The sequence below is a fragment of the Carettochelys insculpta genome, chromosome 1, assembly GCF_033958435.1.
Source record: "Carettochelys insculpta isolate YL-2023 chromosome 1, ASM3395843v1, whole genome shotgun sequence".
NCBI classification, from domain to species: Eukaryota; Metazoa; Chordata; order Testudines; family Carettochelyidae; genus Carettochelys; species Carettochelys insculpta.
Window position 1 is genome coordinate 170,437,463 of NC_134137.1, and position 26,338 is coordinate 170,463,800.

A 26,338-nucleotide genomic window follows, 5' to 3' on the forward strand; every position below is an offset into this window, starting at 1 on the left:
AGGTTGTGATCATGTGTCTGGGAATCGGAAGGGTTGCCAGTTAAGCTCTCTTTCGTGAATTTCCAGCGTGATCACTGCATCACCAGTGCCTCATTTTTCCTTTCATCGTTACAGTTCCTAGTGGAGTAGTGGTTGTCAGTGCTGGTGGCAGAATGGGCATGTACCCACTCCATTCCAGGTACTCCTACTGTTGGGATACCATGCTGCACTGGGTGGTGATTTTGTGAAGTGAACGCACTGAGGACTGAATTGTGGGGTTTTTTTCTACATGCATTCAAAACAAATGCATTGAACAGCACTAATTAGTCCCTATGTGAATTGCTAATCACCTTTGTTTCTGCCTCTGCTTTTTCTTTCCTTACAAACCAGTGTGGTGGTTCATGCAAAAATTGATAGCGCAGAGGATTCCCTGGCAACCTGGATCCATGCTGTGCAGAGTGGAGGGCACAGAACCTGCAGCAGATGCTACGGTGAAGACCTCTTGATGGGGAAGAGGACAATAGGGCAGAGCTGGTCAAAATTCAGATTTTATTCCATGGGAAATTCTGACACTTTGACCCTTCTATTCATCCTGCAGTGGAAAGAGAAGCCACATTTCCCACGGGAAAACATTCTGAAATTTTGGGTTGGAAATAAGAAATGTCATTATTAAAATCACACCACACATGCCTGATCACGTCGCATCACTTGTCACTTAGGCATGGTTGGAGGATTTCATTTTTATTATTCTTCTGTGGGTTTTTTTTTCCCCTCAATGTTGTCCAACAGAAACACTGTTCCACCGAAAAATTCCAACCAGCTCTACTTTACAGGATGTCTCCTGTTCTGGGGGCCTGTTTTGTAAATGGCCTGGCTTCCTCCCCACCCTTGAAGGAGGGAAACTTCCTGAAAAGTTGCTGTTGCTTGGGAGAAAATTAACACATACTGGGCTTATCTACACTCGCTCCCTTTGAGGAGTAAAGGCACTTCAAAGTACCGGCGGGTGAGCTGCAGCTGGACGTGAGCCAGCAATTTGAAGTTTAAAACTTCAACGTTGCCGCAGGGGGGAATTTGCTTAATGAAGTGCTGCATATGCACGGCAGCACTTCATTAGTAAACTCCCAGCACCCTACTTACCATGCTCCCTTCGAAGTAGGGAGCTAATGTAGACAAGCCCACTGCGTCCCAGGAGTCCTTTCCACTGCATTACGGGGCACAGCTGGAGTCTGGCAGCCAGTGACTGTATGGCTTCTGCGCCTGCTGTGCTCTTGTGGCTAGGATGAGGTACCTCACAGGAGCACAGAGATGGGCAGGAGCTGGGAGACTGGGTGCCTGAACTACCTGCTTCTTGGGGGGCAGGGAAGCTGGGCGTTCCGGGGGGGGGAATGTTCTGGGCATTCAGCAGCATCTGGGTAGCCATGGAGATTTTCCACTCTTGCGTTCCCATCCACACAATATTGCTCAGGAGGGGAGCATATGGGCCATGTAATTAGATTCTGAAGATTTTTCTTCAATCGGCCCCCTCAACCCGGCCCACACACACACATTTCGTATGTAGTAATTTAGGGGCACAGCTGAGTAGCTTGCAAGTAACGCGCTTGAATAATGTGGCGAGAACTCTAACCTTTTGCTACCCTAACGTCAAACTTGTGGTGCCCATAAAAAAACCAAAACACAAAACCCTAATTATAATCACCCCTGAGAGCACAGGAAAGCATTTCTTAATTGCATCTCACCACAAATTAATGTTAACAGACTGAAGCTAAAAGAGGGTCAGCAAGGGACGCCATTGGGTGAATAGATGAAATGACGTTAACAAAACAAAGTGGCTATGTCTACACTAGCACAGTACATTGAAGTAGTCTATTTCAAAGTAACAACATCGAAATAGGCTACTTGGACGCATATCATCCACACATTCTCCAGAGCTGCTGCCATCGATGTTCAACATCAAAGTAGCAACGGGGAACGTCAAAAGGAGCCACCCGGGAAGGAAACACGGAGCGTCCACACACACACAAGCGCTCCCCGTCAAAATAAAGGGCCAGGAAAGCCCACAGACGGGGTCACAGGCTGGAGGAGCCTGGGGTGCTTGTGTTCCCTCCCCACAGGTGGTCCGTGCACTCAATGCCATGCTGCTGCAGAGGGTCATCCGAGTTGGGGACCTGGACGCAGCCATCACCAGATTTGCCACCATGGGGTTCCCAAACTGCTTTGGGGCCCTGGACGGGACCCACATCCCATCTGTGCCCTGGACCACAGCGGGTGAAAATACATCAACCGGACAGGCTACCACTCCATGGTCCTGCTGGCCATGGTGGACAGCCGGGGCCGCTTCCAGGATGTCTACGTGGGCTGGCCCGGCTGTACACACGACACCCACATTTTTAGGATCTCGGGCCTGTGCCGCTGGCTGGAGGCAGGGATCTACATCCCCCAGAGGGATCTCCCTCTGGGGGACACCACCATGCCCCTCTGCCTCATGGCTGATGCAACCTACCCCCTCCAGCCCTGGCTCATGCACCCATACACCAGCCACCTCAGTGCCAGCCAGGAGAGGTTCAACATCCAACTGAACCACACCTGCCAGGTGGTGGAAAGGACCTTCAGCCACCTGAAGGGCCTCTGGTGGTGTCTTGTTGTCTGCCTGGACGTCGGCCTCCAGAACATCCCCCAGGTTGTGGGTGCATGCTGCATGCTCCACAACAATGTTAAGAGCAAGGGGGAGGCCTTCATCCAGGGGTGGGCAGTCGACGCTGGCATGGGCTTCCCCCAGATGGCCTCCGCACCCAGTCGCCAGGCCCACTGTGAGGGGGTATGGGTCTGCGAGGCCCTGTGGGCCCATTTTGAGTAGGGAGACCCCTGAGCACCTCCCTGGCCTTCCCCAGAGGGCCTCCCGCACACTGCCCTCATCCCCCCAACAAGCACACATAGAATCAGAATCATAGAACAACAGAGCTGGAAGAGACCTAAGAAGCCATCAAGTCCAGCCCCCTACCCAAGGGAGGACCAAACCCATCAGATCAGCCCAGCCAGGGCTTTGTCGAGCCGAGACTTAAACACCTCCAGGGATGGAGACTCCACTACTTCCCTGGGTAGACCGTTCCAATGCTTCACCACCCTCCTAGTGAAGAAGTTTTTCCTAATGTTCAATCTGGACCTCAGGTTCTTTAGAAAATAAAACTGTGGATTATTGAAAACTGGTAAACTGTCTTATGTGCACAACAAAAACTGGAACCCATATATGTAAAGGGGATAACTATATACAAATGGGGGGGGGCAGCGGATGGCTCGGCTGTTGGACCATCTGGGGTGGGTGTAGATGGACGTGACCCCTGCTGGGTTTGGGTTGTGGCCCCCCCTTGTCCTCAGTCCACAGAGAGGCTGGCTGGAGGCCAGGAGGACTGGCATGTACGGCTGGGATGCCTCCACCAGCCGGTCTTCAGCCCTAGTGGGCTGTGGCCCTATGGGGCTGGCAGGCAGGGCAGTAGGTGGCGTGGCAGGTGGGGTGGTGGGAGGGGCAGTGGGTGGAGCGGCGAGGAGGGTGGCAGGGGAGCCAGCACAGGGCAGGAGCTGGGCGACAGCCTCCTGGAGACACCCAGCTATGTCCCAGAAGACGCCCATGAATTCCTCTCATGCTGCCCAGCACCAGGTGGACTCCTTCCGGTCAAAGTGGAGCCTCTCCTCAGACACCTCTGCCTGCCGCTGGAGAGCCACCAGGAGCTGGGGGTCCATGGGGGCCAGCCCCTGGGTCTGGCGGTGGCATGCCCATCCTGGCCTTGGTGGTGTCCCAGGGCACTAGTAGTGCCTGACCTCCTGTGGGCTCTCGGGAACTCTGGAGGGTGCCTGGGGCCTCGGATGGTGCAGATGCAGGGAGGGAGGGAGGGAGGGAGGGGAAGGCTGTTAGTACTGTGCCCTGGCCTGCGGCCCATTCCCCGCCCCGTCCCTGTTGGGTGCTGGGTCTCCGTCCCCATCGGTGGGTGTGGTGTCCCCATTGGGTACTGCATGGTCCCCCTGCTCCTGAGGTTAGGGCACAGTGCTGTCCATGGGTGTGGGTGCTGATGGGCGCTGATGGCCATGCCGCCATCTTGGACTGTGTTGTGGCTGGGTCTACTGGGGGTGTGTGGGGCTCCCGGTATTGTCTGGTGCCCCCACCCTGTGGCCTGGGGTGTGTACCCTGTGGGGTACGTACCTGACTGTTCACTGCTGTGGTTGGGGGAACCCATGTGGGTGGATGCCTGGCTGGTGCTCTGGGAGGGGAGCTCTATGAGGATTCCCCCTCTCCTTGCTGCTAGGACCCCTCCTCTGCAGTCCCAAGGGGTGGCTCCTTGGGTGGGCCCTGGGGTGCAGGGCTGGCCTCTGGCCTGGACTCTGGTTTTGAGGCCTGCTGGGACTCCTCAGCTGTGGTGTCCAATGTGGCCTGGGGGGAGGAGGTGGCCTGGGGGCCCAGGATGGCCCTGAGCTCCCTGTAATAGGGGCAAGTGGTGGGGGCAGCTCCAGACCAGTTGGCCAAGTCCTGGACCCAGTCGTAACCCTGCTGCAACTCCTTCATCTTGCTACATGTGTGAACCGGAGTGCAGGCAGGGTGACCCCAGGTGGCCAGGTCCTTGGCCAGTTGGACAAATGCGTCCACGTTCTGCTGCTTGCTCGCCATTGTGTGGAGCACCTCCTCCTCACCCCAGAGCCCCAGGAGGCCTAAGAGCTCAGCCTCCAACCAGGAGGGGCCCTGTCCCTTTTTGGTCCCTTGTTTGGCTGCCGGGGGTGCGTGGGTCCCCTCGGGGGTGGGGAGCCCTGGGGGCTGGCTGGATGCCATGGCGCTGGTTGAAGGGGTCAGGGGTCTGTGGAGGGCATGCAGGGCTGTCACGTGCGTGTGCTGCTGCCTGCACGCTCTTAGCTTCCTGCCACAGGAAATCCGCATCCGTGGTGCTTTAAGTGCTGCTGCGCATGGGAACCATAGTGCCCTGCAGGAGGTGGACAGAGCGTCTCAACCCCTCAGCTGATTGCCGCCATGGAGGACTCCACTATTTCGAAGTAGCGTGATGCAGACCTTCTCCACATGCCTTACTTTGACGTTGAACGTTGAAGTAGGGCACTATTCCCATCTTCGGATAGGAATAGCGATTTTGACGTCTTGCTGCCTAATGTCAATTTCAATGTCGAAATAGCACATGGTCTGTGTAGACGCGACGTGTGCTATTTTGACGTTGTGCTGGCTACTTCGAATCAACTGGCTAGTGTAGATGCACCCAGTATGTTTGAAAGCTACAGCAGAAACCTCTGACTTTCAGTCAGGAAAACAGCACTGAGAGAGGATGAGGGAATTAATTAGATTGTCTCTATTCTAGGATCCTATTTCAGTGTTAGTATATTTAATCTGTTCCTGGCTGGTGATTTTTAGAGCTAAGAGAAGAATTTGTTGCACAAAGAACTACACCAGAACATTTATCTTTTTTTCTCCAGTTAAAATTCCCTTATTTTTACTTGTTTCAAGCAGTGTCATTCCTCCCTCCATGCACCCCCACCTCACAGAGTAAAGACTTGCGTCCAGTCTCCTGCTGCTACTGGCCTACAATCATGGCCATCAAGCTTTGCTTTTGAACTGCTTAATTTGGAGCTTCTGAATGCTCAGAAAGCAAAGCCCCACTCACCAGGGTTTGGGAATTGCTACTAAGGTTGGAAGCTTTTAGCCCTGACCCTTATACATGTTCACTTTGAGTGCATTGGCGCTGTATCGTAGAACCATAGGGTTAGATGGGGCCTCCAGGACCATCTAATCTAACCTCCTCTCAAGGTACAGAATCAGTTGTATCTAAGCCATCCAAGACCGAGGGCAATCCAGCCTCCTTTGGAAAACCTCCAGTGAAGGAGTTTCCACAGCCTTCCTAGGCAGGCTATTCTGTCCTACAGTTCTTACTGTTAAGAGATTTCTCCTGAGTTTCAATCTAAATCTGCTACGCTGGTGTTTGAACCCATTACCTCTTGTCCCCTCCTCTATGGCAAGAGATAACAACTTTTCCCTATCTTTTTGTGGCAACCTTTGAACTATTTAAAGATGGCTATTGTATCACCCTTCAATCTCCTCTTCTCCAAGCCAAACATCCCCGGTTCCTTCAGCCTTTGCTCACGTGGCTTGTGGGATGATGTCCCTCGTATCATCTTTGTGGCTCACCTCTGGATCCTCTCCAGCTTTGCTATGTCCCTTCTGTAAACTAGGGAACGAAACTGGACACAGTGCTCCCACTGAGGCCTAACCAGAGCCAAGTAGAGCAGTACTATTGCTTTCCACGACTTGTGTGCCCAAATGGCACTTGCTTTCTTTTGCAACAGTATCACATTGCTGACTCAAGATCCACCCCACCTCCCACATCCTTCCACAAGTCAGTTATCCCCCATTCAGTACTTGTACGTTTGGTTTTTTCTTCCCCAAGGGTAGCACTTTGCATTTGTCTGAGTTGACCTTTGTTTTGTTTTCTGTAACCCAGTTCTCCCCTTATCAGCACCCCCTCTAAAACGTAGCTTTATCCTCCAAAGGCTTGGCAACCCCCACTACAGGCCCCCACGGCTTCTTCAGATTTGTTCAGTGAGTTCTCTGTTCCGACATCCGAGTTGTTAATAAAGAAGCTAAATGACACTGGACCCAGCACACGTCCCTACAAGGCCTTGCTTGAGACCTCTCTCCAATATGACATCATTCCATTAATAATAACTCTTTGCATGTAGTTGTTTAACCAGTTGTCTAGCCTCTTAAGTGTAGTTCCTCTGAGCCTGCATTTCTCCAGCTTACCTATCAGAATGTCATGTGGGCTTGTGTCAAAAGTCCTGCTGAAGTTCAGGTAAATTATGTTTATTGCTTGCCCTCAATCCACAGAACCAATTACCCTGTTGAAGGAGGAAATCAAGCTGATTTGGCTTGATTTGTTCTAAGTGAATCCATGCTAGCTGCCAGGGATTACCTCTTTGTCTTCCAAGTACTTGCAAACACTGTATCTTATACATTGTTCTAGGAGCTTCCTGGGAGTTGAAATCTGACTGACTAATTTGTGTACTTCCTGGCTCTTCCTCCCTGCCCACTTTAAAGATGGCCATAACTTTAGCCCTTCTCTAGTCTTCTGAGACCCACTCTGTCATCCATCCCTAAGGGGGTGAGGGTTCTGGCTGGAGGTGTGGTCTCTGGGGTAGAGCTGGGATGAGAACCATGAGGAACAGGCTGCTCTGGGGAGAGAGGACTGCCCCAAGCCCTCTTTCACTACGGCACTTAGGGACCAGGGGAGAGGCATCTCTCTGTGGTGACGGCAGCTCCAGTGGGACTAGGCCGGGGAACAGGCACCACTCTATGGCAATGGCAAGTCTGGGCTAGACTGGGTGGAGACTGTGGGAGGGGCACCTGTCCCCTGTGACCAGCAGGGCCATACTGGGGCTGGATTGGATCTGAGACAGCTCTCCCCCATCTGGGACAAGTCTGGACTGTGGCCAGCAGAGAGAGGTGCTAGTCCCCACTGCAGCAGGTCCATGCTGGGGAAGAGGCATCTTTCCCTCTCATAGCCTTGAGCCCCTGTGTGGGGTTAAATACCAGCTGAGAAGGGACTTAGATCCTGATCCACAGGTTGAGAACCACTGAACTAGATGGTCTGGTGGTCCCTTCTGGCTTTAAACTCCCTGGGAGCTGTATGTGTGGAAGAGGCAGAGCAGTCTCCATGCCATAGGCTAACTTTTTTGGCTGTACTTCATTTGTCAACTGCCTACCACTATGGGGCTGATTCTTGTTGATGCACTCTGCCCGACCATAGTGCAAAGGGGGGAGGGATAGCTCAGTGGTTTGAGCAATGGCCTGCTAAGCCCAGGCTTGTGAGCTCAGTCCCTGAGGGGGCCATTTAGGCATCTGGGGCAGGCAGGCAGGCAGACAGACATCTTTCAAAAAAAAAAAAAAGGGAGAGGAAGGAGGGTGCTTAGTCTTGCCGAGAGGCCAGGGGACTGGACCCAAGGCCCTCTCCAGGTCCATGAGATGTGTATCTCCATACATCTTATTATTTTTTAAAATAATTGGACCGTGTCTGCTTTCTTAAACTGAGTAGGACTGTATTCTGCTCCTGGTCCCATTTAACATACTGAGATAGGTGGTAATCAATGTAGGAACACCAGATTGATTAGGATTGTAAACTCTCCAGGGCAGGGATCCTCTTTTTTGTTAGGTGTTCGAACAGCTCCTTTCAAAGAGGCACCTTTCACCATCACCACAGGACAAATAATAATGATTGACAATACTGTAATATTCTTAAACCTGTCTGAGAAAAAGCCTTATGATTTGACTATAGCATATTTTACATGATATCTTAAAGATAAAAATGGTAATTTTTCTAACATTACTACACTTATATTAGTGTTTTAAAACTACAACTTTACTACAGTAATTTCCTCCATGCCTGCGGCTCTTAGATCTGTAAGAGAGTGAGTGCTTACAAATCATCATGAAAACAATCAGCCTTTCCCCTGTAAATCTCTTTTGTCTGCTGCTGGACCATTGTAACATTTCCTCTAGTTTCATATGGTGTGTTCGGCTTTTGAGCCTGAAAATTCTCAGCTCAAGCTGATAACTACTCAAGTGCATGTTTAATTCATGTAAAATTATGTGGAGTAGCTGCACTTGTCCTCAACGTCTGAATGAAACCTCCACATGCAAATTGCCTTTTGGATCTGATGTGCAAAAGAACATATTGTTTTTGTGCTTGCAGATTTATATCTTGGTTGAACTTAAAAAACAAATGCGTGAAATTCTATATATTTTACGTGATACATAGGGTGATCACATTTCGAAAATGTAGCTCTTAATATTTAGGCTATATTTGCAGTCACTCAATACAATCTATTAGTAGCTAATAATCACAATGAGAAATTCTCTTTGGTCACTTGCTAAGGAGAAAATAATTCCACCAATATCTAAGCAAACCGTTTCTCCCCCCCACCCCCACTCTCTTGAATTGAGTCAACACTAACTTATCAGAAAGTTAACTGACTAGACTTTTTAAAATAATATTTAGAGCTCAGATCTGATGGTGATTGTCCCCTTAAAAATAGGGTAAACTCTTTCATATCCAGCAGCTGTGGCACTGGGAGGTTTCTGGATATTTAAATATTCTGGATAGTGGAGGGGTATACCTAGCAATGCATAACACAAAAGAAAAACAAGATTAGATATTAAGAAATTAAAAAAAAATGTAAGCAGAGTACTTTATTTACCAACAGTAGTACTGTACACTGTAACCTTACACTGTATTTGCTTAATTTCTTTGTATTTACTTTCACGGTATTGTACTTATGGAAAACATAACTAAAATCTACTTACGGTTAAAATGCCCAGTTATTTGAGGGTTCTGGATAATAAAATGCCACATGTGAAAGAGTTTACTGTACATTTACAATAAGCTGATACTGTAATTGAAACCTGGGACTAAGTTACGTTTTGAGTTGTTTTTTCAATAAACGTTAAGTCAGTTTTCATGTTACAAGAGAGAGTTTTCAAAATTATTGTGCTGAGTTTCTGACCTTATTTCTTCTTTAAAGAATTTCTTGCAAATCGATGTTCCGATGCAGGCATTACATTTATCGAGTCCCAGGAAAGTCCGGCCAAAATTGTAGCTGGGTTTGACATGGGGCATGGCAGAAGGAAAAATTGTTGCTTCTAAGAAAGGACTCCAGTTCAGGGTCAAAAACTGAATCAGTTGCAATAAACCTAGAACTTTAAAGCAAAAGAAATACATCCAGCACCCCATCTACGGTTTTTGTGATCCTACCCTGTGCTCTCTGAGCTTTAGGTGATCTCAGTTTGTAATTGTGAATCCCTAAACTAGAGAGAGGATTTTGGTTCACAAGAGCCAGAAACTGTTCCCATCCTGCCAGCTGGTTGGCGGCTCTATAGGTTTGCATTCTGGGCGTGTGTTATGTCGGAGGGGCAAGGGTATGAGGAAATGCATGGAGGATGCAGATAACTTGGGTTACCATAGTTACCTTTCCTCTGCTTCATGCAGCTGTTTCAGGCCCTGTTGACCCCACCCATCATCACACTTGGAAAACAACAAGAAGTCCTCATCTGTACTATCTGCAGACAAATGTTGCTGCTGTAGCCCAGGGCATACAGAGGACACTTACATCAGCACCACCTCCACTGGGACAACAGTGCAACAAAGGCATGAATTTTTAACTGGAGCTAAAAATTTCATATTTTTTTTGTTTGTTTGTATGCCTGGGGAAAGCACGCTTCAAAGGCCTTTGCTGAGCTCCAGCATGTGTAGTTTCTTATAACTCCAGTCTGCTCACCTTCTAACAGGGGAACTTGGCTGTGGTTTAACAGCAGAATTGCTCTTCTCTTGTTTTTCAGTCACTGTGTAGTTGAAAAGATTTGTTGCACTGTCCTAGGAGTGAATGTGTTGTGGTCAGTGGGACAGGTGGTTCGGAAAATGTTTCCCGTTTTTTAATGGCCCAGAATCTCAAAGGTATTTAGGTGCCTAACTCCTATTGATTTTGAAAATGGGCATTAGATAGGTCTACAGTGCCGTCCCGCATCAGCTGATTCAGGCTTGTGGACTCAGGGTGTGGAGCAATGAAATTGCAGTGTAGACATTTGGGATTTGGCTGGAGCCCAAGCACTGGGACCCTACGAGGGGGGAGGTTCCCAGAGCCCAGTCTGCAGCACAAGATCAAACCTCAACGTTACAATGTTATGCCCCTCCCCGCCGCCCAATTAGCTGACACAGGCTAGACACCACTGTTTAATTGCAGTGCAGGCATAACCCGTAACTATCAGTAAGACTTAGGCTCCTAAGTGCCAAATTCAGTTAGGTGACTTTGGAAATTTTACCTATAGTCCCACCCAAAATGGAGAAAGCAATGGGGAGATGTTGGAAGCTTGCAATGGCAGTTAAATGCAGTTATACTGAATACTCCCTTGTATCCAAAACCGTAATATCCAAACCTGTGCATCAGTGGAATCTCTGGTTTGTTCTCCAGCATGAGATACTGCCCTCTACAGCATGAACTTCCTGCTGGGCACCAGCCAGGGATTCAAATAAAGTGGAGGTTTGGAGCACAGAACAGAGGGTGCCCCCTGGCTGGCACAGCAAGGCGGAAGATGAGGTCCCAATGGAAGGGGAGGACATTCTACTATTGAACAGCTCCTGCACCTCCAGAGTAGCCAAAATCCTGACTATCCAAATAAAATCCATCTCCTGCCTGCTATTCTAATGATTGGGCAGACACTGTAGTTCATACTAACAACAGAACGCTAGGTTAAAACAATAGTGCCATTGAGGATGTAAAGTCAAACACTTGGAAGCTGGAGAAATGCCAGGATGCAGCCTTTTTTCAGCCCTCTTGTGCAACTGCATTATGATCCGTCCTTTAATTGTGTGATATCACACTTTCCCTCCCCCATGCCCCCCCCCCCGTTCCATTCACAGGACGGATCTGCTCTGAGGGGTGAATTAGGCTTGTGTACGAAGGAGGCTATTTGTGGGATCCTTCCCAGGTTGGGAAGATTGGCCTGGTCTAGTAAACAGGGCACTGGCCTGGAGTGCAAAAGACCTGCTTTAGTTCCCTGCTCAGCTTCAGGCGTGTGGCATGACCTTGGTCAAATAATTTTCTAGTACTTGGAAGAGCAAAAATGTCAAAGCAAATGATATGTGGAGCAGTGACACTTGCTTTTGTGCATTATGATTAGGGTTTGAAGCTTGAATTTGCAGCCCAGATGTCTACAGATTGAACCTCTTTAATGCGGCACCCTCAGGACCTGACTGGTGCTGGGTGAGAGAATTTGCCAGACCACAGGAGGTCAATATTGTTTAGCACGTTACCAACACTGCCACTGCTTATTGTGCTCTTAGAAGACATTCAGGGGCCGATTACGACTAAATAACAGCACAGAACGCTGAGAGCCAGGACTGGTGGATGGAAACAAACTTTATGGGACTGCAGGAAACTTGTCCACTCTTATAATAAGAGGCTGCCTGGCTAACTAAAATCATGACAGATTACAGATGTTGCTGGATGAGGGAATTACAGATTAGAGAAGTTCAACCAGTACCACTTCAGCTATGGGACTAACGCTGGTAGGTTGAAGGAGAAGGCCATTGGGTCCTGGCTGTGGATAGGAGACCCCCAGCCTGACACCTTTTTTTTTTCCCCTTTCCTCACACAGAGAGGTAGGGAGGGAACCTTCCCCATCTGATTCTGCTGGGCATGGGAATGGGCCACTGGGGCTGAGCGCTAGACATGGAGGGGAGAGTTATTGTGGAGGCCATGGCCCCATTCTCTCGCCTCACCTCTGAGAGGCTGCCTGAACCCATGGCACCTGTTGATGTTGGAGATGCTGTGGCTGCTTGGTTGGTGGCGTGAGCCCAACCCTTTGGGATGCTTGTCGCATACAGTGACTATATTGCTAGTTAGGAGACCAAAATTCTATTCCCAGCTTTGCCACTGCCCTGCCTGTGAGCTTGGCCAAGTCACTTCATCTCCCTGGACTTCCGGTTCTCCATTGGTCAAATGGAGATAATGACTTTTTACCCCCCTTTATAAAGATCTTTGAAATCAACTGATGAAAGGGGCCATCTGACTGAAGAGATGCATCTGTGCCAGGCCATTTACTAGTTTTCCACCTACAGAAAACAGTAGCTTTCACTCCTTCAGCCCCTGCCTCTGCAGTGAAAGAGTGACAGCACCTCCCCTTAACCAGCTTTTCCCCAGGCTATAGACATTAAATTCCCTCAGGCTGTTTGTCTCCCATCTTCTAGTTCCTTTTATCATTTTAGTGGCTTGTTTTTGAACCATATTTTAGACTCCTTTTGACAATTGAGATTCAAAATTCTTCACTCCCAGACCTGTGCTTTAACCTTGAAATCAGATAGTCTGTGGGAAGAGAGAGGCCTTCGTTCCTCCGAGCTGTCAGTTTGGTCTTTTCTGCAAGCACTGTGTTCATTTGTATTGATTGAGTTAAAAATATATATCTGTACACCAATGATGTTTCTCTTCTGTGGCAAACTACAGTAACAATCATTGGTTTTGCACTATTGTTTGAGTTAAGAATACAGAGCAAAGACTGTTTTTGCAAAGTACAGTACTATTCCATGTATGAATTCTTTCTTATTATGGTATAGTAGTTGCATCACTTTGTAGTGGAGTAAAAGCATGAAGTTTTGGATTGTGGGAATGGGAAGAATACACCTTCCAGCTTGCTGCTGCCATTTTGCATTTAATTCTTCAGTTTGAGCTTAGGTAGCTTTAAAATTTCCACAGGGCTTTTTGTTTAGACTCATGCCATAATTGAATGCAGACAAAGCAAATAGGCACCATTAAATTATGCTTACAAAAGTGCAAAGGAAGCTTTGTAAATTCAGGCTTACTCAGAGTGGCTGTAGAATGTCAGCTATGAATCTCTACAGCCCCAAATTTCCCAGAAGGGAAAATGTTTTTAAAGCAAACGTGCCCTTTTTAAAGCTGCCTGCACTGTAGGCAATGATGTCAAACATACTCTTTCCAGTAACTGATTACTTTAGGCATTGTAATACAGCTTCAACCTCTCTAGTCCAGCACCTGACAGGTGCCGAAAGAGAGAATTTGCTGGACCACAGGAGGTCAATATTGCCTAGCACTTTACCAACACTTCACAGCTTACTGGACTCTTAGAAGACATTTAGAGGTAAATTGCAGCTAAATAACAGCACAGAACACTGAGAGCCAGGACTGGTGGCTGGAAACAAACTTTATGGGACCGCGGGAATCTTGGCCACACCCACGATAAGTGGCCGTCCAGCTGACAAAAATCATGCCAGTCAATAGATGCTGCTGGACAAGAGAGTGCTGCATGACAGAAGTTTAACCTATATATCGATTTAAAATCAGTGTCCAGCGTGTGTTTTTAAATGGTACACGTTAGGCTGGATTGTCAAGAGGCCCTGTGCATGCTCATCTCCCACTGACTTCTGTTGCAGTTCCAGGTGCCCAATTCTTAGGAAGATCTGGCCTAGGAAATTTTACATCGCCTTCACGCAGCCTTGCAAGACATTTTACATCAGAAAATTAACTGAAGAAGTACAACACCTCCACTGAGTCAGTGACCCAAACAGAAAAGTATAACTAGATGAAACATAACCAGTCCAAATGCCTGTGTGATGGTATCAAAGTCGTGCTGAAATAAGGCGGGAGGACAGGCTTTCTTGGAAAGGTTTCTAATGCAGGGTTTCCTCCAACCGAGATGGGAGAATTGTCAGTCATGTGTTGCCAAGGAAGCAGAAACCTCTCCTAACTCCCTCACTGGGAACAACTGGTCTGGCATGGAGGAATCCTCCCAGAGTCAGCAGAACAGCTCCTGTGCTGCCCTGTGGTCAGGAGAGGGAGAAATGTTGTGGGTGATGAGGGGTGCCTCTGGAGCACAGCATAATCTAGCAGTCCCAGGGCTGCTCTAAGTTGTGCTGTGGCAGAGCATCATTGAACTCTAACTGGGTCCTGATCAACTGCTTGGTACAAACTGGGTGTAGCAGAGAAGTCGTCCCCCAGTGCTTTGTCTTCCCTTTAGCAGTGGGCAAGAAAGGGGTGAAACAGAGTGGTGGTGAATGCTTTTGTGTGCCTCTTAGCACTGACAAGTTCCATTTGCTTTTAGTGGGGTACCTGGTCCAGCAGTTCTCAGGTGTTTCAAGCAGCAGCGACTGCAGTGTGAGGCCAATTCTCTAGGGACCGTGAATGGTGACTGTGCTGCATTTTCCATGTGTTCCTTACTGAATGCTGAAGCAGGTACAGTTCACTAGCGTGATGCTTTCCTCAGCGGCTGTCAGCAGGCATGGCAGCAGTTGGTGGGCTAATCATTAAGGTACATTTTGTACAGGAGATTCCATCTTCCAAGTCCACAAACACTAATTTATCTCCGCACTAGTGGAATACAAGCAACTGTTCCTCCAGACCCTTACCCTTCCCAAATGCCAAGAAATTAAACAGCAGCAGCAACAAGAACAAGTCCCCCCCACCTTGCTCCTCCTGCCACACACACAGGTGTCCTACGGACCACCCTCAACAGATTCAGGCAGTTTTGAACTGAGATGTGGCCTGTAGTGAAGGGGAATTCATGGTGCCATGTACCCCGTGTCTGTCATGGCGAAGTGACACTGGTTTGAGTATCATTTGACCCATGGCTTTCGGTGGCTCAAGATTTGTGGCAGATTAATGTTCTAAACTTTACCTGTGAGTTGGAAGTGCATATATGCAGCAGGAAATAGAAACATCCCCACCCGTTCTCCATAAACAGCTTATGGGGAAGGATGGATGAAACAGGTGCAGAGAAATGAAGGAAGCTGCCTTACCAGACCACAATCTCTCTCCTCCAAACAGAAGCAAACACCTCATTCTTGGCTTGGCCAATAGACCATTTTTCCAGGGCGCCTGCTAGCCCAGTATCTCAGTGCCAGGTTACCTGGTTTTGAGGCAAGCTCCTAGAGTTCTCTTCCAAGACCAAAACTTTCTAAAATAACTCTGTGGTATCAGTAGAGGGCTGGGTTGCTGGGTGACGGAACGGTGATATGGTGGGCTTCAAGGTTGCTGCATCACCTGCAACATTCGTGTACCAATAAAATAAAATAAGCTGAAGTGTTTCTGTTGGTTAGTGAGGTGCTGCTCTTGGCCTGCGGTCCCGACTTGTGCCTGCTCTTGCCTTACTGCCACGGCCTTTCACCCTGAATGGCCAATGCGAGGCCTTGGGAGATGAAAGGGGAAACAGATTGCACAAGGTGTAGGTCAACTCCAGGTTTGCCAACGGCTCCTTATTACACGAGACGGGCCTTATTTTTTCATCTCTGTACAGCAAGATTGAGGGTTGGTCAGTGCTGCAAAAAAGCAGCAAGAAATACCTCTTGTGAATGTAGGTGAATACTACCTATTGATCCTGATGCTGATGATGATAAGAAGAGGAGGGGTGCAGTGGGGAGCTACGTCTACATGTGAAGCCTACATTGAAAGAGCTGATTTCGATGTAGCAACATCGAAATAGGCTATTTCGATGAATAACATCTACACGTCCTCCAGGGCTGGCAACGTCGATGTTCAACTTTGACATTGGGCAGCACCACATCGAAATAGGAGCAGCGAGGGAACATCTCCACACCAAAGTAGCACACATCGAAATAGGGATGCCAGGCACAGCTGCAGACAGGGTCACAGGGCGGACTAGCGCTTCCGGGGCAACAGCTAGCCTCTCCCTTAAAGGGCCCCTCCCAGACACACTCAGCCTGCACAGCACGCGATCTGCAGAGCCATAGGCACACAGACCCCGGGCGACGCAGTTATCGACCAGCAGCAGCAGCAGCAGCAGCCAGAGGTCCACCCAGCCCTCCCGGCAGGAGCAGGGCTTGCCCTGATCCATGCCATGCGGGAGGCAGCTGAGTACCTCCTTGCTACACCGGAGGAGGAGCTGCCCCGAGGGCAGCAGGGCTCAACCCCCAACCCTGCAGCACCCCGCCCCCCCCGCCTCACACGCCACCGCCTGTGGAGCCACCCCACCAGCACCGACTGGTGGGAGCAGCTGGTGCTTGAGGAGTGGGACGACGACCGCTGGCTCAGGAACTTCAGGATGAGCCGGCAGACATTTATGGAGCTGTGCCAGTGGCTCACCCCCGCACTCAGGCACCAGGACACCGCCATGCGGCGTGCCCTCACAGTGGAGAAACGGGTCGGCATCGCTGTCTGGAAGCTGGCCACTCCCGACAGCTACCGATCCATGGGACAGCAGTTTGGTGTTGGCAAGGCCACCGTCGGGGCTGTCCTCATGGAGGTAAGAGAACACACGTGGGGAGGGCAGGGCAGAGGAGGGCAGAGGAGAGCAGGGCAGGGCCACGCACACCCTGCTCACCCCTCATTGGTGCTGTCCCATGTGCTTTCTCTGCAGGTTGTGTGTGCCATCAACGCCATGCTCCTGCACAGGCTCGTGAGGCTGGGGGACCCAGATGCCACCATCGCGGCCTTTGCCACCCTGGGCTTCCCCAATTCCTTCGGGGCTCTGGATGGGACTCTCATCCCCATCCGCGTCCCGCACCACAGTGGAGGACGCTACATCAATCGCAAGGGCTACCATTCTGTGGTCCTCCAGGCCTTGGTGGACAGCCGGGGCCGTTTCCAGGACATTTATGTGGGCTGGCCTGGCAGCACCCACGACGCCCGGGTTTTCCGGAACTCGGGCCTGTGCCGCCGGCTGGAGGCGGGGACCTACATCCCCCAGTGGGAGATCCCTGTGGGGGACACCACCATGCCCCTCTGCGTCATCGCAGATGCGGCATACACCCTCCGGCCCTGGCTCATGCACCCGTACACGGGCCATCTCTCCGCTAGCCAGGAGCGCTTCAACCAGCGCCTGAACCACGCGCGCCAGGTGGTGGAGCGCTCATTTGGCCGCCTGAAAGGACGCTGGAGATGTCTCCTGACCCGCCTGGATGCGGGACCCAACAACATCCCCCTGATTGTGGGTGCCTGCTGCGCCCTGCACAATTTGGTGGAAAGCAAGGGGGAGGCCTTTTTCCAGGGCTGGGCTGTGGAGGCCGGCAGGGCTGATGTGCAGCCACCCGCTGCCCCCAGTCGGCAGGTGGACCCTGAAGGGACCCGGGTCCAGGAGGCCCTGCGGGCCCACTTCGATGATGAGGCCGCGGGGTGAACTCTGCCAGGCCCCCCACTGCCCACCCCTTCCTCCACCACACTCCCTGCCCCAACGCCCACACCATGGAGCACGCAACCGCACCCCCCTCCCACTTTTCCTGGACAAATGACAGCACGCACTTGTGGCTGACCTTAAACTGCTTTTTCTTTAAGAACTTTTTTTTTAACTATAAATAAAACAAGAACAAACTATATACAACATGTGTGGAACCAAAGTAATATGTACAAATAAAACAATAGTAATAAAAAAGTGTGTTCAGTAATAAAAAGAAAACCAGGGATGATAAAGGGGAGAACTATTTACATGGGGGGGACGGGGCAAACGGGGGGCACAAAATAATAAGTCCCAACTATATACAAGGTGGGGGCCACATCCCGGGCCCCTCGCCCCTAAAGTCCGGCACTGGGCGTGGGCGGCCGGGAGCCCCGCCGCGGCCGCAGCCCTGTCTGGGGCTGGCTGGGGGTGGGGCGGACCGGAAGATATGCCCGGCAAGTCTCAGGTGGCTCCAGGGGTCCCTCGGCGCTCCGGCCCTCGGCGGTGGGTGGTGGGGCAATGGCAGACGGGACGGCGACGTGCGGAGCAGCTGGTGGTGCGGCGGGTGGAGCAGGCAGGGCGGACGCTGTGGCGGCCGGCGCGGCATGAGGGGCCAGGTAGTCCACCAGACGGTTGAAAGTCTCCATGTAGGCCCCCCATGCCTCTTGGCGCCAGGCCAGCGCCCGCTTCTGCAGGTGCAGGTGCTGCTCCGCGACCTCCAGCTGCCGACGGTGGATGGCCAGCAGCTGGGGGTCCGTCGCTGTCTGCTGGTGGTGGCGCGGGGTCCGCTGTCTAGCCCGCCGTGGGGCCGGTCGGTCCTTGGCCGAGGGGCTTGCCTGGAGCGATGGCCCCGGAGGGGTCGCCGGGACCACTGATGCCTCGCCGGCGCTCTCTTCCGGTCCTTCCGATGGTGCAGGTGCGGGACACAGGAGAGGAGGGGGGGGAAGAAGAATGGAGACAGGCGTTAGTGTGGGCCCTGAGCCGTGGCCTTTGTCCCCCCAGCCCTGTGCTGCAGGTTCCCCATCCCCGTCCCCGGGAGATGCTGCTGTGATGGATGGGGTTCAGGGATCCCCCTGCCCTGCACCCCGTCCCCTGGTGGGAGCGACTCTCACTTCACTCCGCAGAGTCTGACAGGAGAGGTTTCTTAGGCCACAGATGCCCAGTTTCTCCCAGGAGTGACAGCACCAGCTGTCAGAAGAGACAGTCCTTCCAACCCGTCGTGGGGAGAAGACCCCAAGGGGTGCCCCTCTGGGATGCAGCTTTCCCCCTCCTCAGGCTGGCTGCCTTCCAGCTCTCCCTTCCCCTAGCCTCTACCTGTGGCCCCTGCCCTCCCCCCTCAATTCCAAGCCAGCTCGGCTCCTCCCTCCTCTTTGTTCAGGGTAGAGGTGTCACCTGCCAGCTGTAGCCCCACGATCATCCTTTGCCCCTGGGAGCTATTCAGCTCTTGTTGCTCATATGTAGCCTGAGTCTCCCTTTGGCACTCCCCCCACTCCATCACATGCTGCTGCTGCGGGGTGTCCCACCCGCTCCTCCCGGGGGCCCCTTGAGGTTCCGCTCCCCCCTGCCCCGGGGATGGGGCATGGCACTGTCGTGCTGGGTGGCGGGGGGAGCAGGGGCTGATGCACTGCTGTGAGGGACATGGCCCTGCTGTCCTTGGGGCCATGGCCATGTGAGCATGTGGGGGGCCCTGGACACATATCTATTACCCCCCGCCCCTCAAGCCCAGGGGTGTACACCAGAGGGGGGTACATACCTGTCGGTCCACTCCCACAGTCCGGAGATCCCCGGGGGGCGGAGGTCCGGCTGCTGCTCCGGGATGGCGGGAGGAGGATCTGCAGCCCGGATTCTGCGGAGGAGGAGCCCCCCTCCTCCTCCTCCTCCTGCCGCGATGGCCCAGGGGTGGGCTCCGGGGGGGGCCCCCGGGGTGCGGGGCTTACCTCCGGGGCGGACTCTGGCTGAAGGGCCTGCTGGGGCTCGTCGGCCGAAGTGTCAAGGGTGGCCGGAGGGGAGGAGGTGTGCCGGGGGCCCAGGATGTCCCTGAGCTCCCTGTAAAAGGGGCAAGTGACGGGGGTGGCCCCAGATTGGCTGGCCGCATCCCGGGCCCGGGAGTAACCCTGCCGCAGCTCCTTGACCTTACTCCTGACGTGATCAGGAGTGCGGGCAGGGTGACCCCGGGCAGCCAGGCCCTCGGCCAGCCGAGCGAACGCATCCGCGTTCTGCCTCTTGCTCCCCATTACCTGGAGCACCTCCTCCTCGCTCCAGAGCCCCAGCAGGTCCCGCAGCTCGGCCTCCATCCAGGAGGGGCCCCGCTGCCACTTGCCAGCCTGGCTGCCCGCCTGGCTGGGCTGGCTGCCCTGGCTCCCCTTGGGGGGGGGGTCCCCTGGGGGCGCTGGGGGGGCTGCCGGGCGGCCATTGAGGGTCCTGTGGCTGCTGAGGGACGTGCAGGCTGGCCACGTGTCTGGGCTGCTGCCTGAACGCGCTCTCAGCTTCCTGCACAGGAAGGGAGGGGGAGGGGACCTTTAAGGGGCCGCTCCATGCGGCCACCATTGAGCTGAGGGGCTGCAGAGAGCGTCTCTCAACCCCTCAGCTGATGGCTGCCATGGAGGACCCCGCAATTTCGACGTTGCGGGACGCGTAACGACTACACGGTCCCTACTTCGAACGTCGCTATTCCTATCCCCTCATGGGGATAACTTCGATAACGCGTGTAGCCGTAACGGGCGCTATTTCGAAGTTAGTGCCGCTACTTCGAAGTAGCGTGCACGTGTAGATACGGCTGGGGTGTGAAGAAAACAGACCCTTATGTTTGAAATATGAAGTTGGCAGTTGTAGGGTCTGGCATGACATGATGATGCTAAAAATGGGTTCAGTAATAATCAGCTTCCACATAGCAAAGTGCTACCAAGTGACCAGTACAGACTCGACAGCGCACTGCTTTGCACTTCAGTCCTGATGAAGGCATGGTGCATGGCTTCATAATTAGAGCTTCTTGGCAGTCATAGTGAGTTTGTCGGTGAAAATGGATTTCTGAATGCTCTGAAAATCAGAACATTTTGAATGATAGAAACATTTTAATGAAAATTTTCTTCGGAATTTTCTGTTTTTTTTTTTTTTTGGACTGAGTCTAAATGAAAGCATTTGAATCAATTTGAAGCACAATCCACTGGCTCTAATTTGCATTGAAATAAAAAGATCTGTTTTATACTTTGTCTCTTTCCCTTCCACCCCGATGGTCCTTTGAACCTTTTCCCCCATAAAGGGAGAGGGGAGATGAAAGGGGAAGTGAGGAGAGACAAACAAACCCAAAAGGAAATGAGAACGAGATGAAAGGAAGTGCAGGGAAAATTGAAAGCTGAACAATATGCAATTCTGTGAAATTCGGAACAATTTGATTTCATTTTGAATCCCTGAGTGGGAAAATCAGATGAATAAAGGACAAATTTCCAAAAGAACAAAAATTCTTCATTTTTGTTTGAAATTCTTTGCAGGAAACGTTTCCTGTTGTTTGGCCAGCCTTCTACACAATTCCTCAAGGATATTAATAACCTGAGGGAAACAAAATTACAATAGTTGCAGTTCTGTGTCTCTGGGGGGCTTGACATATCATAACCCGTCTTTCCTTTTTCAGCTTATCTTGACACCCAGCTGCTACTGCTGCTAAAGGAGATACCTGCTGTTCTGAGATCCCCTGACACTCTGCTAGAAAGCAGCTAAAGAGAAAAGTTGAATGGTGCTGGCATTGTGGCCACTGAAGGTCAATTTTAGTCTACAAGAGACAGAAAGACTGGTACAAAAGGCCACCAAAGACCCTCAGCTACTGTTTGAATGCAGCTTCCACAGGAGACCCTGCCAAGAAGCTTGAAATGTGGAACAGGATCCTGCACTTGCCTACGTCAGTACTCTTTGAGACGGAAGGAGGGTTATAGGGGATCTCGGGCCCAGGGGCCAGTGGAAAAGGAGAGCGAGACGAAAATTGGCAGAACATCCAACAGTTTGGGAGTCAGTGCAACCATTTCTCATGCAGTCAGGCTGACTGGTAACTAGCAGTCCTTGCACAAGCCATAGAAGGTAAGAGGAAGAGAGATGATATGTTGGAAGAAAAGCTCAGTTTAGGATCGAGGAAAATTCGTAAAACCAGTAGGCAACAGACTGTTTGCAAACAACCACTGAACATATTCTAGAGAACCAAACATTTAACAGACCAGTTATTCATTTGTAATCATATATAACTTGTGAGTATATGTGACCACAGTTGAGACAACTGCATGCAATTAATTCACTGAACAGTGTTCGGACAAGGCAGCTAAAAAAAGTCACTGGATCCCCTTCCAAGCAAAAATGTACTAAAAAACAAAACAAGACAAAAAAAACACTCCTTCAAAATAAAACAAGACATGTTCCCGGTGCAATATTCTAGGGGAAAAGATGGTCCCACAATATTTTTCTTGGAGATGTCGAATCATCTCTGTGTCCCAATAGTTCAAAAGATTAAAAAGGGAAATTGTAGGCTTAGGTTTTTGGCATCAGAACTTCAGATTTTGTTTCAAATTCGTCCTTAAGTCAGACACAGAGCAAAACAAACTGGCTCCTCTAATATGAAAATAGTGCAGTGGGGAGGCCCCGTGACAAGCAGGCCAGTTAATGGGATAGAACTCTTACAAAAGTTCATTTCTCGTTGGAAACCAAGCTACGTTTAGACTACTGCATACAGAACTAAAAATGAAGCCTTCTGAAGCAATGGCCTGTGAATGGAACAAACTATTTTTTTTTAAAAAACAACAAAAACATAAATCAAGACCCTTAACTGTGTGACAGGAACACAGAACTTTGTTGAGTCATTTTGGCACCAGATGTGAGTGATTTAATAATAATAATTTGGTGGGGCATGTCTGACAAATTGTAAATCTCTGTACAGTTTCTTTTTGTGCAGGAGGATAAACCCACAATTACCACGGATTTCATTGCCGTCTATCTGTGCACGCAAGCGGGATGCCTGGTGGTGTTGCCCTTGAGAGAAAAGAATTAGCGAGAAGACAGAGACTCTGATGTATCCCATCACACTGGCCCAGTGCTTAGCTGAGGGCTGGAGGAGTTCAAAAGTGAGCTTTGCACTGCAGATGTGCTCTCCCTGACTGTATCAAAGGTTCAGGCTCTGCGGCTGCTGGCTTTTAGTGTTGCCAGCTGTTGTTTACCAGTAAGTCTGAGGAGGGCCCTTTCCCAGATGCAATGACCAGTCTTGATGAGTTCCCTTTGGTGCTAAACCAGAGTCAATATACACCTTGCATCTAGTGCAAGCAAAAAGTACGATCTTTAAATATGGCTTATTTGAAAAGGGTAATAATTGGATGTGGAAATGTTCATAGCTATGAAATAAATCAATTTTCTTCTGTATCTTCTACCTCTCTCCCAAAACCTGAGGTTTTCTCTCTCAGAACGTAGTCCTTACACTCCCTGAGATTATTACATGAGTGCTGAGGCAAAGCATTTAAGCATGTGCTTAAAGTTAAGCAAGTACATAAGGGCTGTTGACTTCAGTCAGGGACTTATTTATATGCTTACACGCTTTGCTCAGCCAGGGTCTAAATATCTAGACCAAGATTTTAAAAAACAGGTGACTAAAGAGAGGCTCCTCTGTATGACTGAAATTAGACCAAAGTATTACAGCCTATGGGAGACCAATCTATCATGTGCCACAAGCAGAGGCTAGGAGGCACTGAAGTGTGCTACTGCCTGAGACCCCCACAAAGGCCAGCAACTCTTTAAATGAGAGATGCCCAGGTAATCCTGGCAATGATTCATGTGGTGGAGAGGAAGGTGGAATCACTCATCCCCCACCTCCACCCCCAACACATCTTGAAAGGTCACCGCCAATCTGACAATTCTTTTTGTGACCCTACATACAGGAAAACTATTGAGAAGGTTTTTTTTTTTTTTTTTTTGAGTGACTGGTGTTTCATCTAGGAGCTTCTTCATGGAGGAGTAAATCCTGGCCCCCACTGAAATCAGTGACAAAACACTCAAATCACTGGCACCAGGGTTATTTCACGCAGATGATTTTGCCCCTATAATGCCAGAGGGTAGACTTGAGGGTACACTGCACTGTTTCCTACAGCTTTCTTACTCAGTGGCCTGTCCTGATTGCCCTAAAGTGACAAGCAGCCATCACTTGACTTTCTCCAAGGAAGGAAAAATCAAGTTGTTTTGGAGGCAAGGCAACGGGTGTTTTACAGATTACTGTTACAGGCAGGCAGGCAGGCATTTGGTGAGTATGGTGGGTGAGGTTTTAGCCTCCTCAGCTCCAATTTCAGGAGAGTATTTAATTCTTTTGTGAATTAGAATTTTAAACATTTTTATTGCAATTTACTTTTCTTCCATGTGCCTTACTGATTCGCACGCCTATTGTGACAAGAGTAGTCGTTCATGAATCAAGCCTGATTTTTGCCACCAAGAGACATGACAAACAGTGTATATATAAAATAATAAAACTGCCAATTTTTTTTCTTAAATAGCCTTCCTGTAAAACATGCCATAAGAAAAATATGTGGTGGTGTATTGTGGTAAAATGTTTCCATTGGCTGCTCTCTAGCATGATCTGCATAACTCACCCCTGACTCCATCATCCCATGATGAGTAATGTTGTCTTCTGCCAGTAAAACCTTTACAGCACGACTTTACGTGTCCTATACATACTAAACAGTGTGCGTTGTGAAGCAGTGACAACCCTGACAGAGGCTCTGTAGGTCAAGAAATAAATGAGAGAAACTACGCAAGTCCCCGTGTTGCGTTTGAATAGGTTTTTCAGCCACAACCTCTCCAGTATTCGAACCAGGAAGAATAATTTTTCAAGTACCCATTAAAAGGAGGAGGTGCCACTTCCTCCACTTGAGCTACTCTGCGGCATGACCAGCTTCCTTACTATTTCTGTCTGAATCCACATAGTTAATTTATCCCAAGGAAACAAACAAACCTTTCCCTTCCTTTGTGCCACACTCCGTCTCTTGCTTCCTTCCCTCTCTGCTGTCTGTGGCTGCTCTCTCCGGTCTCCTTCTTCCTGCTGGGAAATCCAATCATAGCACAACAGCCTTAACCTTGGGCTGTATCTAGAAGACAAATCGTAGAAGTAGGGGCCACACTGTTGCAGGATGGGGTCCTTTGGGAGGCATACGACTGGCCAGCTCCAGAAGACAATGGCCTCTCATGTCCGGAACCCCAGTGGTGATCATGTGCTGGAACCCAAGGGTGGGTCTTCGTTTTCCTTCTCGGCGGCTGGGCTTCAGCTGCTGCTGCCAGCGACGACATCCTGAAAGTGAAACTAAAGCAAGGGTTAAATTTTTTTTTTGAAAAATCATATTCTAAAATCTTTGTCTTGTTTTCATGGCTCTGACCTCTGTTTCCATGGAAATGGGAACAGAGCAAGCCAAACAGAAGTGTAGCCAATTTCAGTTGCTGGCTTCCAGTTTTCACTTCTGTTTCCAGGGATGCCAAATCAGCAAAAGCAAGGCCCCTGTTTTAAAATGCTGCTGTTGCTTAACTTCCACCAGACAGTCTGCCAGTAGGACCGGCCAGCCAGCGAGCGCCAGTGACAACTCTCACTGCCTGTTTTCTACGACTGGACTCTCAGGCCAGCTGTAGATTTTAGGAGCCTTTTGTGTATTCCCCAGTGGGTGCCAAAATCATGAGTTTGTGCCTCTCTGCCTAAATCATGAGATCTTTTTCAAAGAACGTTTATATCCTGGGTCTTTTTTCAGGCTGTCTTGCGCTTTTTGAGCTCCCCTGCTTGTCACCTGTGTGCATGTGTGACGGTTCGTGTCTCACACACGCCCGAATGTATCTGGTAAAGGCATTTCAGCCTCTGCTGCAGGAGCTCCCACCCCCACATCTGCCCACCTCCATTAATCCCTTTGTCCCCTCCCAGTGCTCACCATCAGTTCAGCTCCCCCTGCTCCTTGGTGCACATAACAACAATTATTCCACCCACAGATGGAAAATAATACAGGGAACACGGACCAGAAGCACAAGATGTTTTTAGAAATAGAACAAAACTACTGGAATACGTGGTCAAAATAAACGTTGTAATAAGTGAGCCTTAAAGCTTCACCTGCATTATTCTAGCTCTCTTTGGAATACCACGCGCCCTGATTGCACAATGTTTTACACGCGTGTGCTTAACTTGATGCACTGGGAGTAGGTGCCTTGACTTTAAAGGCTCCACTCACAGTGCGCCTTGTAGAGCACGTTCCACAAATTCCACAAAACTTTGCGAGATCAGTGCTGCAGTGTTCAACTGTTCAAGCGTATGAAACAAACCCATTTTCTGATGGCTGCCTGGCAACACTCCTCACTGACAGAGGGCCCATAACCACGACCTTGATGAAAATGCCCAGAAGTCTCCTTTAAAAATACATTTTTGGCAGCAAGTGACTGTTTTAAAATTCAAGGGTTTCAATCTTTTTGTATGATCAGACTTTGGCTGCTGTTGAACGATTAGTTTTTAGGTATACAGTAGAATTCAGAGTTACGAACACCAGAGTGATGACCAGACCAAACAAGCCAACACCTTATTGGTAAGCAGAAGTAGACAATCAGGAAAGAGCAGACCCTCCCCCGCCCCCCCCCAAAAAAAAAATCAAACTTGGTACAATGTTAAAC

The 26,338-nt window shown here is 50.1% G+C and overlaps 1 protein-coding gene across 4 annotated transcripts in view; it reads right to left on the reverse strand.

The window, feature by feature from the left end:
• DIPK2B (divergent protein kinase domain 2B) overlaps positions 1–25,026 on the reverse strand; it is a 48,834-nt gene extending 23,808 nt beyond the window's left edge. For 3 of the 4 annotated variants that reach the window (XM_074995230.1, XM_074995247.1, XM_074995220.1), the window contains exon 1: positions 9,520–10,327. In XM_074995230.1, the coding sequence (XP_074851331.1) occupies positions 9,520–9,746 (227 nt within the window). In that variant the 5' untranslated portion in view covers positions 9,747–10,327. Of the gene's footprint in view, positions 1–9,519; positions 10,328–24,656 lie in introns of those variants that run through there. The other variant, XM_074995238.1, reaches the window with a different exon arrangement.
• Positions 25,027–26,338: the final 1,312 nt, after the last annotated feature.